This window comes from Telmatherina bonti, assembly GCF_933228915.1.
Source record: "Telmatherina bonti genome assembly, chromosome: 23".
Lineage (NCBI taxonomy): Eukaryota > Metazoa > Chordata > Actinopteri > Atheriniformes > Telmatherinidae > Telmatherina > Telmatherina bonti.
The window spans coordinates 2135344-2146215 of NC_136632.1; the positions used below are offsets into that span (position 1 = coordinate 2135344).

At 47.3% G+C, this 10872-nt stretch overlaps 1 protein-coding gene across 1 annotated transcript; it reads right to left on the reverse strand.

The window, feature by feature from the left end:
• Positions 1-3092: 3092 nt before the first annotated feature.
• On the reverse strand, positions 3093-10637 carry ldhba (lactate dehydrogenase Ba). Its single transcript, XM_079262947.1, has 8 exons — positions 10512-10637; positions 5228-5364; positions 5036-5153; positions 4778-4951; positions 4512-4685; positions 4296-4413; positions 4056-4179; positions 3093-3692 (listed from the first exon to the last, which is right to left on the reverse strand). Exons 2-8 carry the CDS (start codon positions 5354-5356, stop codon positions 3525-3527), a joined length of 1005 nt encoding a protein of 334 aa, XP_079119073.1. The 5' UTR covers positions 5357-5364; positions 10512-10637; the 3' UTR covers positions 3093-3524.
• Positions 10638-10872: the final 235 nt, after the last annotated feature.

Here is a 10872-nt window from a genome sequence, read left to right on the forward strand (position 1 = left end):
GCTAGATGCCATGGTTCTCTGCGCACCGCTAGATACCATGGTTCTCTGCGCACCGCTAGATGCCATGGTTCTCTGCTCACCGCTAGATACCATGGTTCTCTGCGCACCGCTAGATGCCATGGTTCTCTGCTCACCGCTAGATGCCATGGTTCTCTGCACACCGCTAGATACCATGGTTCTCTGCGCACCGCTAGATACCATGGTTCTCTGCACACCGCTAGATGCCATGGTTCTCTGCTCACCGCTAGATGCCATGGTTCTCTGCGCACCGCTAGATACCATGGTTCTCTGCGCACCGCTAGATACCATGGTTCTCTGTGCACCGCTAGATACCATGGTTCTCTGCGCACCGCTAGATACCATGGTTCTCTGCGCACCGCTAGATACCATGGTTCTCTGCTCACCGCTAGATACCATGGTTCTCTGCGCACCGCTAGATGCCATGGTTCTCTGCGCACCACTAGATGCTATGGTTCGCCATGGCGCAGGCTCACCAGCTCTACCATCCATGGCATGTTCGGCCAATGTGGTGCTATTAAAATCAGAGATAGCTGTTGTTTTCTCACTCTGCTCAGCACTGACCCTATCAGGCTGAACAGGGGAAACACAAACAACAGCGATTTCAGCCAAGGATGTGCCAGTGCATCTATGCCCAGTGGGGCGTCTTCCCTGTTTATGAAAAGAAAAGGAGACACTGCGCGTCTTCGCACAATGCGACGAGATGATGCTTGACTGAATCTCTCCCACACCAGCTGGACCACCTTGAGGTTGAGCTTCTACTCCCATATAGTGGATTTGGATTCTTCCAGGACAAAGAGCCAGCAGACACTCAACCCTAAATTCTCACCCTCCGTCTGAGATGGCGTCTGTCATCCAGCCGCAGGAAGAACACCCACCGCTGAAAATCCCCCATCGTCAGCCGTCCCTGAGGGACCATTGATATTACTGAGGCCATAAGTCGCATGCAGGCTCGAAACAAGACAGTGTTTCCTCTGCGAAAAAGTGCGAGGGTTTTGGCAGAATTTTTCTACTTGCTCCTTCGACAGAAAAGCTCAAAGAGACCGAGTTTATTCTGATGCCTAAAAACTTCTGAAAAGAAACCAACACACTCGTGTTTTTGTTATTAATTTTTCATGTGGCATCAAGTTATTTGCTGTTGAGGTGGGACACCTAACACACACTGGAAGAAGAGGGGTAAAACTTTATGTCACTGAGCACCAGTTATGTTAAGTTTTTGCAGTTTATTCCCAACAAGTCTTTTTCATTTATAAACAATCATATTCTTGTTTTCATTGGATGTTTCAGGGATAGTCCAAAAGAAAAGGTTTATTTTTACTTTGTCATCCTCAAAAAACAGCATTTATTTTCGTCGAACAACATCTCTAGGAAAACTGACTAACGACTTTGGGAAACTCGGTGGGGTGGTAAAACCATATACTGTGTGTAATTCCCTTTTTAAAAAAATCGTTTTGCTGGTGTTGCTCCTCTTTTGGAAAAAAGCTTTGAAGGAAAGATTCTGTTATCTCTTTTACCTATAAGTGTTTAAGTGGTGGATGATCCTTTCTTTATACTTGATAATGTATACAGTTCTAATAATGCTGCTGAAAATAAGATCATGGGACAGGGACTCTGCAGAGTTTGGGAGATCATTCCACCACCATGGAACAACAGAGGAAAAGAGTCTGGCTGGTGATTTAGTCCCACGTTGTGGTGGTAACACTGGTGGAACCATATACTGGTGGAACGTAGCCAACATATTCCCGTTGAAAGTAGTACTGACATCTTCATACCAGCAAACAGCATTGGTCCAGGGAGGAGTGGTCGCATCATGTCTTAGACACTCATATGAAGAGGGGGGGGGGGGTGTGGAGCTGTTTACTGATCACCACCTGGTGGTGAGTTGTTTCAGATGGTGGGGGAGGAAGGTGGTCAGGTCTGGAAGGCCCAAACATGTCATGAGGGTCACTGGGAACGTCTGGCAGAGTCCCCTGTCCGAGAGAACTTCAGCTCCCACCTCCAGGAGAGCCTCAACCATGAAGTGGAAGACATGGAGTCCGAGTGGACAATGTCCTCTATTGTCAAGACAGTCGGCCGGAGCTGTGGTCATAAGGTAACCAGGAGCCACCAGAACTCATTGGTGGACATCTGTAGTGAGAGATACTATCAAGCTGAAGGAGTGCTTAGCGGGCCCTTTTGGCCTGTGGGACTCCGGAGGGAGCTGATGGGTATCGACAGGCTAAGCGGGACGTGGCTTCGAGGCAAAAACTCTGGCGTAAGAGGAGTTTGGCGAGGCCATGGAGAACATAAAATGTTTGTCTAAAAGGACCTTTTGACATCTTTTACAGTTCTGACACAATCAGTTTAAACTTCCTGAAATTTTAACCAAATCCCCCAAAAAACCTTCTGAAAATTCCTACAACACGTTTCATGTGTTCTTTTCTCTTGTACATGTACAGATGATACATCACAACGTATTTTTCTCTCCTTTCTCCCAGTGTGACCACCACAGTGACCAGTCTTCCAGTTTTCTCTTCAGTCCCCTCCGAGTGCAGAGTGCACCCACCACTGGCTCCACTGACTTCCATTCATTTTTAACTTGCTTTTCTCCAGTCAGGATGCTTTTATTTTAACCTGCCATTAGAACAAAACATCATGAAATGGACACCAGTGTGTCCAGTAGACTACTACTGCCCACAGTACATGGATTTCTTTACCACCTTTTCAAACCGGGACTGTTTGTTGGTCGGTGCGTTGAGCCTAAAATCAAGTGGAGTCTAAGTCTCCGTGGAGAGAAGACTGAGTGATGTTCATGCAGAGAAATTGGTTGATTTAAAATAAATCTTCTGTGACTGTCCTCAAAGAGCCTGCATCTAATCCAGGAGTGTCGACATGCAGCCCAGAGTCATAAAGCTAAATTACAATATGTGAATCATTAAAAGATTGTTCTGGTTATGGAACCTAGATCAAATCCTGATTAAAATAAAATAAATGGTTCGCCTGGAAGTAAACGTGGTTAAAATGTGTCTTCTGATGATGGGCTTCTGTTGTGTTCCAGTGCAGGAACATTTTCCAGGACAAAACCCAAACACACATTCTCTGTGAGGTTCAAGTTTATTAAGTCAGACACAGATGTTCAAACAGAGAACACGGGAACATGAGATGTTTCATCATCACCTCCTCCCTCCCGTCAACAAACATGGAGGCCAACATTCCCAGTGACTCCCTGTAGGGAGCTAAATGAAGGAGTGAGGAGGGGGGTCAGGGTTTGATACCTTACAGAACCACCATCACGGACGCCTGCTAACACAAACACACTAACAGCAACTTACAAGCAGCTGGACACAAACAGCTCATGTTAAAGAAAACAGCAGGTTTTTTAGTTGGATGAATCAGCTGACTGATGGGATGGAGAGAAAACCTGCTGTCGTCCTTTAACATGTAAGCGATCTGGTCTGAGCGGGGGCGTTAGAAAAGGAGTGTGTTTGAGACAACAGGACCCTCTGCACTATGAGGGAGGGGGGCATTTACAGGTCCTTCAGGTCCTTCTGGATGCCCCACAGAGTGTTGGCGCTCTTCCTCAGCTGAGCCACCTCTTCAGCCGTCAGGGTCATGTTGACCACGCTGCCGACGCCGCTGCTGTTCAGGATGCAGGGCAGGGACAGGAAGACCTCCTCCGAGATGCCGTACATGTCCTGCAGGAGCACAAATAATGAGGAAAAAGTGCAAAAATGTTTCTGCTCTTTGTTTCAGTTTTTCTGATGTGCAAGACGTGAGAGAATGATGTACAGGTGAGAAAAGGCTTCGTCGCCGCTGATCTATGTGTTATTTCTACAAACTTTGTTTTCTTCTCCTGGTTGCTCTTTACGCTGCTTTATGTATTCATACGTTCATTTGACATAATTTTAGCCTCAGATACTGACAGCTGAGGCAGAACGTCACGTCTCTGTGGAAACGTCTCGTCTCCCTGGGAACGTCACGTCTCCTTATGTCTCCGTGGAAACGTCACGTCTCTGTTACTCTGTCAGATGCTTTCCAGTGTGGGTGGATGTTCTCACCTTCACCATGGTGGACACCGGGTGGACTCGGCTCATGTTCCTCACGATGCTCTCTGTCAGGTCGGCCACACTCAGGCCGATGGCCCAGTTGGTGTAACCCTTCAGCTTGATCACCTCGTAGGCGCTGGAACAGAAAGAGAAACTGTATCCATGGCAACCACAGAATAACCTGTCTGAAAGAAGAATGACTGTCTTCATCACAAGAGCTTCTCTATAAGACCAGAAGGTCCTCATCCTCACCTGTCCACCACAGCCTTGTGTGTCGCCTTCCACTGTTCTTTATCGGCATCAGTACCGATGTCCGGGTTCAGCTTCTGAAGGTTGACCCCGGCCACGTTGGCGCCGCTCCACACCGGAACTGGAACATCGATACAATATACACTGGTTTTAGTGGAAGCATTAACGGCACAATGATGAAGACCTGCAGAGTCTCTGCGATGAAGATGTCCGGCTCACCGCTGGTGTCTCCGTGCTCGCCCAGGACCCAGCCGTTGAATGAGGTGGAGTGGATGCCGAGGCGTTCCGCCATCAGGTAGCGGAAGCGGGCCGAGTCCAGGTTGGTGCCGCTGCCGATGACGCGGTGTTTGGGTAGACCACTCAGCTTCCAGGTGACATAGGTCAGAACATCGACTACATGGGCGTGAAGAGAGAAAAGCCAGTTAGAGACGGGAACGCCATCGCCATCCCGGGGGTGGGGGTGGGGGGGCGTGGTCTGTCCTCACCAGGGTTGGACACCACGATGAGCGTGCAGTTGGGACTGTACTTGATGATCTGAGGGATGATGGACTTGAAGACGTTGACATTCCTTTGCACGAGATTGAGGCGGCTCTCTCCCTCCTGCTGGCGGACGCCGGCCGTCACCACGACGAGGCGAGAGTTGGCGGTCACGGCGTAATCTGATGGGGGACAGAAACAAGTCCTGCTGAGTGACATTCAGAGTGTTCTGGACTAGTCCAACCGGGTCAACCTGCAGGTCTGACCTTTATCAGCAACGATCTTGGAGGTCTTCAGGAAGAGGCTGCCGTGCTGCAAGTCCATCATCTCTCCTTTGAGACGATCCTCCATGACGTCCACCAGAGCCAGCTCGTCACAGAGGTCCTGAGGGACCAGGACATGATGAGACAACACAACCCAGACTGGACGAAGAGGAAGGGGAGATTCAGGAGTCTTACCCGCAGCAGGATGCTGACGGCGCAGGCCATGCCCACCTGACCCACTCCCACCACCGTCACCTTGTTCCTGGGCGGCTCGGTGGTAGAGCCGGCCTGCGGGCTGATCAGCTTCTGGAGCACGGAGGACATTATCGCTGCTGGAGACAGAAACCAGAACATCTGTGATCCAACCCATTTCTGTAAAGATCCCATCAGCAGGGGCTGGACCAGTCACTCATCTGACCAGCCACCATCTTTCCCAGCTCCTCACTGGTACATGTAACTGGGATCTAAAATTCCCTGAACGATGGCTGGTTCACGTCTCCCTCCGCTGCACTTCTACATGTCTTGGTTCAGGTGGAACAACTCATCACAAATCTCCAAATACTCTCTCCGCTGTTCAGCTCAGACCTCCTGCAACGCACAGGACGGGCACAAAAACGCCCCCGTCGCCCAAAACCTAGGCTTTCTGGTCAGCGTGTGTTGCCACGGTGACACGTCAAGGCAAGATGCTGGTCTTAATGTTGCAAAGAGGATAAAGCTTTTAGAGCGAGGACACAGGAATGAAACAAATCAGAGGAAAGTAGCAAAAGCTGGAGCGTGAACCAGATAAGCGCTGCTGGACTGGAAACATCTGGGAAGATGAAACCATCGCTCGCAGCAGATACAATGACTGGAAACTTTTCCAGGCCGGACCAGTGTCGCAAGGTCCTTGTGAAACCAACGCTCCTGGTCTCCAGTCACTGCACCCAAACAGAAGCAACGCTCCTCTTCCTCACGTCAGTGTAACGAACACCATCACACAAAAAGACACCCGGACCAAACCGCAGACAGAGACTACAGGCACTTACAGGAGGAGCGGATGGGCGCCAGAAAGCGAGACATCATGGCGGCGGCGTGCGATCTCAACAACTACCTCCAACTAAAGCTAATCTTCACATTAAATAGGAACGTCTTATCAGGACTGTGAGGGACAGCCCCATCCCGGTTTTCCCTCTCCGCTCCATCTCGGCCACAACCAACACGTCCTCAGAACCCAGACCGCCATCATGCGTCCGCGTTACGGTGACGGTTTCATGTAAGTTTCTGTGTGTTTGACACAGACAGGACATCGTACAGACACTGCTGCCGTCACACAAGCCTGGGACACAATTCAGGCGTCCTTGTAGACACCTGATTAAATGTAAAATGTGATAAAATGTAACAGAATGTAGTAAAATTACCCAGATACCAGCTAAAATAAATGTCTCTGTGTGTTTACCCAAACCAAGCACAACCTTCATTCAACGGTGAGACGAGTCATTAACAGCTCCCCCCGCTCACCATCACAGTACCTAACCAGCCAATCACATGGCAGCATTACAATAGGTCGAGTAGACGCGGTGAAGACCACTTCCTGATATTCAAGCCAAGCATCAGAATGACAAAGAGGACTGAACCCTTTAAACTCAGGAAACTTCCACATAAGCTGGTCTACGGAGGCTTTCTAGCGTTTCTATCCGTCCAGGAGGTCTACAATCCAGATGTAGTGTTTATTCAGAGACTCTAGATGGTAAATCCACCATTATTTATCACATCTTCATCACCATCACTACCATGTTGCTAAGAGACCTCTATTTTCACCTGGACATGATGATGAAGACACTTCCTACCAGACTTTCCACCAATCAGTGTGCTTAAACTGACAATAATGTCCAATCAGGAGCAGCCAAAGATCAACAAGTGATGGTCCTTTACGGTTGGTAAAAGCCGTTCGCAGCTGAATACCATTTCCACCAGCACATCTCTGAGTGGACGGGGTGTCAATCAGCAGATTGTTTATTTCTGCAGGAACAAACATCCATCCATCCGCCTTGGTTAGCTTCAACAACTTCCTCTGTATTTCCAGCTGTTGTTATAGTTCATATATCAGGAAAGATTAAAAGGTTTAAGAATAAAATGAGTTCATTACTCCATTGCTCCAGCAGTTATGCCATTTTCACAGCCAAAAGGTTTTAAAGAATTAAAAAAAAAGTCTGTGCTGTTAGCATTTTGAATTTTTATTATGCTGTTATAGAAACCAACCATCACACGTCCTCCCCAATTTCCTTCATATTGTGAAGAAATGTACATTTTCAGAAAATCATCACATTTTTATTGGAATCTGTTAAAGGGAGGGGGCGGCACGTCCGTTCTACACTCTTACCTTTCAGGCTCTATCACCTGACGACGCACACACACTCACGTTCACACACACTGAGCTCCCGAGACCACACGGTCACACACATCCAGCAATGCTATCATGTTTCACCATCATCCGTGATTTATTGCAATAGTATCTGCTGCCAACGGCGGTTATCTTGGCAACGCCACAACAAGAGACATTACACAGTCCGCTCAACAGCTTCTGTTAAAAACATTATTTTAGCAGTAAAAACAACATTAGGGATAGATTTTATATTATTTCTTTAGCCAGTGACCATGGTATAAGCAGGATAATGCCCTCCGAGGTGTCCATTATCAGAAATTAACGGACGACGCGGAGGTGTTATTTCTGATAATGGACGCCTTGTTGGGCATTATCCCTTATATAAACTGGGCCATGTAAACATTATATATCCAATGCGCATTTGAAACAAGAGGACCTATCCTGAACATAACCTGGACTAGAGCCAGACTGGAGCTTCAGGTGGTTTTACTGGGACAGCGATCATTGTTCAGGTTACCAGTCCGAATGAAAAGCAAAGAATTTAGTCTTTTAGTTCAGTAAGCTCATTCATTCAGAAAAAATTCAGACATTTTGTTGCGAAAATTATCATAACCAGAAAAACAGAAGTGTTTTTCTGGTTATGATCAGAAGTGGGGGGGTGTCAGAAAGGAGGCATCTTCATTCAGAAAGACAAGATTTTTTACTTCAGTAAGATTATATGTAAGAAACAAAAGTGGGATTTAATATAAATTATTTACAGTTTTGTTTTTTTTAATTATTTTGATCATTACTTTGACTTTTCTTCTGAGTTGGATCAGAACCCCCACCAGTCCTCCAACATAAGGTGTGAACAGGTTGATGATTAAAAGGAGAATCTCTTTCAGATACCTGAAGGCACCGCAAACACAAAAACACTTAAAAGCCTTCACAGCATCCCTGCAGGATGCTGAAGTAAAAGTCCTGAAGGAAGCAGCAGGGATGCAGAGATGTCGGGTGCTGATTCACAACGCCATGCACCATACAGGGACAGGATGGATCACATGGACACGCCCGTCAGGGGGGTTAGGAGACCCCAGCAGAGAGGATGCCATTGTCTCCAACATGCAGGTCGTGCATGCTGACCTGGCTCCTACCAGTCCTGCAGGTCTTCCATGCTTTCTTGCTTCAACACACCTGAATCAAATTAAATGGATTTATCAGCCAATCAGGTTCTGCACAGTGACTCATTGGTTTGATCCGGTGTGCACGAGTGGGAAACATGGAAAACCTGCAGGACCGGAATGAGGAACCCTGAGCAGGCCAGTAACATCAGGAAACATTTATGTATTTATCACTGAAACACACAGATGGAAGTTTCCTTCCAGATAAATCTCCTGGTTGGGTTTGGCTCGGTGACCCTGATCCAGCTCCGCTCGACCCCTGCAGCGTATACGCATCCCAGTGTAGCCGTTCCCAGTGAAACACCTGGTATTAAACCAGCTGGTGTGAAAAGCTGCGCAAAAGCTTTTCTTTTTAATCACAAAAACATAGGAAATTAATTAAAAATATATTATTTAGCACATTCCAACTTTTATTGTAACAAGCACATGCAAGATTTGTAAATTATCTTATTTTAGAAATATAAACTTGAGATTTTTCTGTTTTTAATTATTTATAAATAAAATTATCCTGTTAATGGAGAAAAACAGAACTTCTTTTGTAATTAAAATAAGTACATGTCTGTAGTTTCTGGCTGAAATGAACAAATAGAAACGACTCGGTAAGAAAAATGCAAACATTTATTATAAGTGTGCATCAGACGGGTCCTCCGTTGGCCCTTTTAATCATTCCCTCTGAAACACACAGTTCTCTCAACCTCCTCACGGTGACCGACGCCAAAATCATCATTACTAATCTTTCATTCAGGTATTTACTGTCACACTTGCCGACAAAGCAGCTGTATGACGCAGCACAGCTGACTGACTACACAGTGGAGATCGATCAGGAGGGGTCCCAGAGGGTCCGGAGCCTCAGCTTGGACAACCCTGACCTTTCCTGGCAACAGCCATGACAAACAAAGCCTCAGGATCTGTTCTGCAATATTTAGCCTGCAGGCATGTGAGCATGTCGGCCATCAAGGTCAGATGGAGAACATGCAGTCAGGTGGCGTTCATGTTGGATAAACTCCTCTGTCTCCGACTGGACACAACTCGGCTTACTCTGACATAACTATCACTAACCAGCCTAACCCATTGTAACTAGCCTAAGCCGTCATACCCAACACTAACCAGTCTAAACCATCACAACCAACACTAACCAGTCTAAACCATCATCACAAGCCTAAACCATCACAACCAACACTAACTAGCCTAAGCCGTCATACCCAACACTAACTAGTCTAAACCATCATCACAAGCCTAAACCATCACAACCAACACCAACTAGTCTAAACCATCACAACCAACACTAACCAGTCTAAACCTTCATAACAAACCATCACAGCCAACACTGACTAGTCTAAACCATGATAACAAGCATCACAACCAACACTAACCTGCCTAACCCATCGTAACCAACATTAAGCAGTCCAACCCATCGTAACCAACTAGTCACCCGGCCTCTAACCAGGCTTGGGTTGTGTAACTGCTGGGCCTTTCTGACTCCTTCATCCTCATTTTAACAGAGACTCAGAACTATCCACATCCAGTACCAACCCGTCATTAACCCGGAACAAAACCAGAACCAGTCTGTTGGGTTTTTTTTTTTGGTTTTTTTAGTTATTCTGTCATTTTTGTCATTTGAACTGAAAACCAGCTGAGTCGCGCGCATTGCGGAAATACGGCGAATAACGATGAGAAATAAAGGAACGTGACCTCTACGGAGGGGGGATAAAAGCACAAGATGCTTTCAGGTTATTTTCAGGCCCAGTGAGGTGATTTCTAACGGGGTTAGTCGGTTCTGTGTCCGTTCAGATGCTCCGAACCGCTCCGTGACATTCAGGTTGACCTAGCTAACACCGTCAGCAGCTCGCGCATCCATTGCTGCTAACTAGAGCTGCACGCGGAGCTGGGCGGTCCGGAGAGACGCGGGAACTCTGCAGGAACACCTGGGGAGCGAAGCGGGGAGAGGAGCACTCACTGAGGCTGGTAGAAGTTATCTGGTCCCGGTGGAGGAGACGGTTCCGCGTCTGGCAGCTGATGAGGCGCGAGGCTAATGTGGAGCTGAACGCAGCGAGGAGGAGGAGCAGGAGGAGGAAGAGGAGGAGGAGGATGTCGGGCCGCACATGGGGAGGGGACAGCTGGATGTTGTTCAGAGACACGTACTGCTTCTTATTTGGGTCAAGATAAGATAAAGAAAGAAAACTTATCAGTGGAAGGCAAAGAGTTCAGTCATCCTGAACGACATGCACGCGCACTAGGTTAACTGGTCAACTGGTGATCAGAGGGAAAACTGGTTCTCGTGACGGGTTTGCTGCTTTTACTTTTACTGAAGCAGGAAG

Bases quoted from the DNA above. Each gene is read 5' to 3' on its own strand.
- ldhba (XM_079262947.1), bottom strand. From the start codon at position 5,356: ATGTCCTCCGTGCTCCAGAAGCTGATCAGCCCGCAGGCCGGCTCTACC. The intron at 4,686-4,777 runs GTGAGGACAGAC...ACGCCCATGTAG, and splicing joins CATCGTGGTGTCCAACCCTG to TCGATGTTCTGACCTATGTC. The intron at 4,180-4,295 runs GTGAGGATGAGG...TTTCTGTTCCAG, and splicing joins CACAAGGCTGTGGTGGACAG to CGCCTACGAGGTGATCAAGC.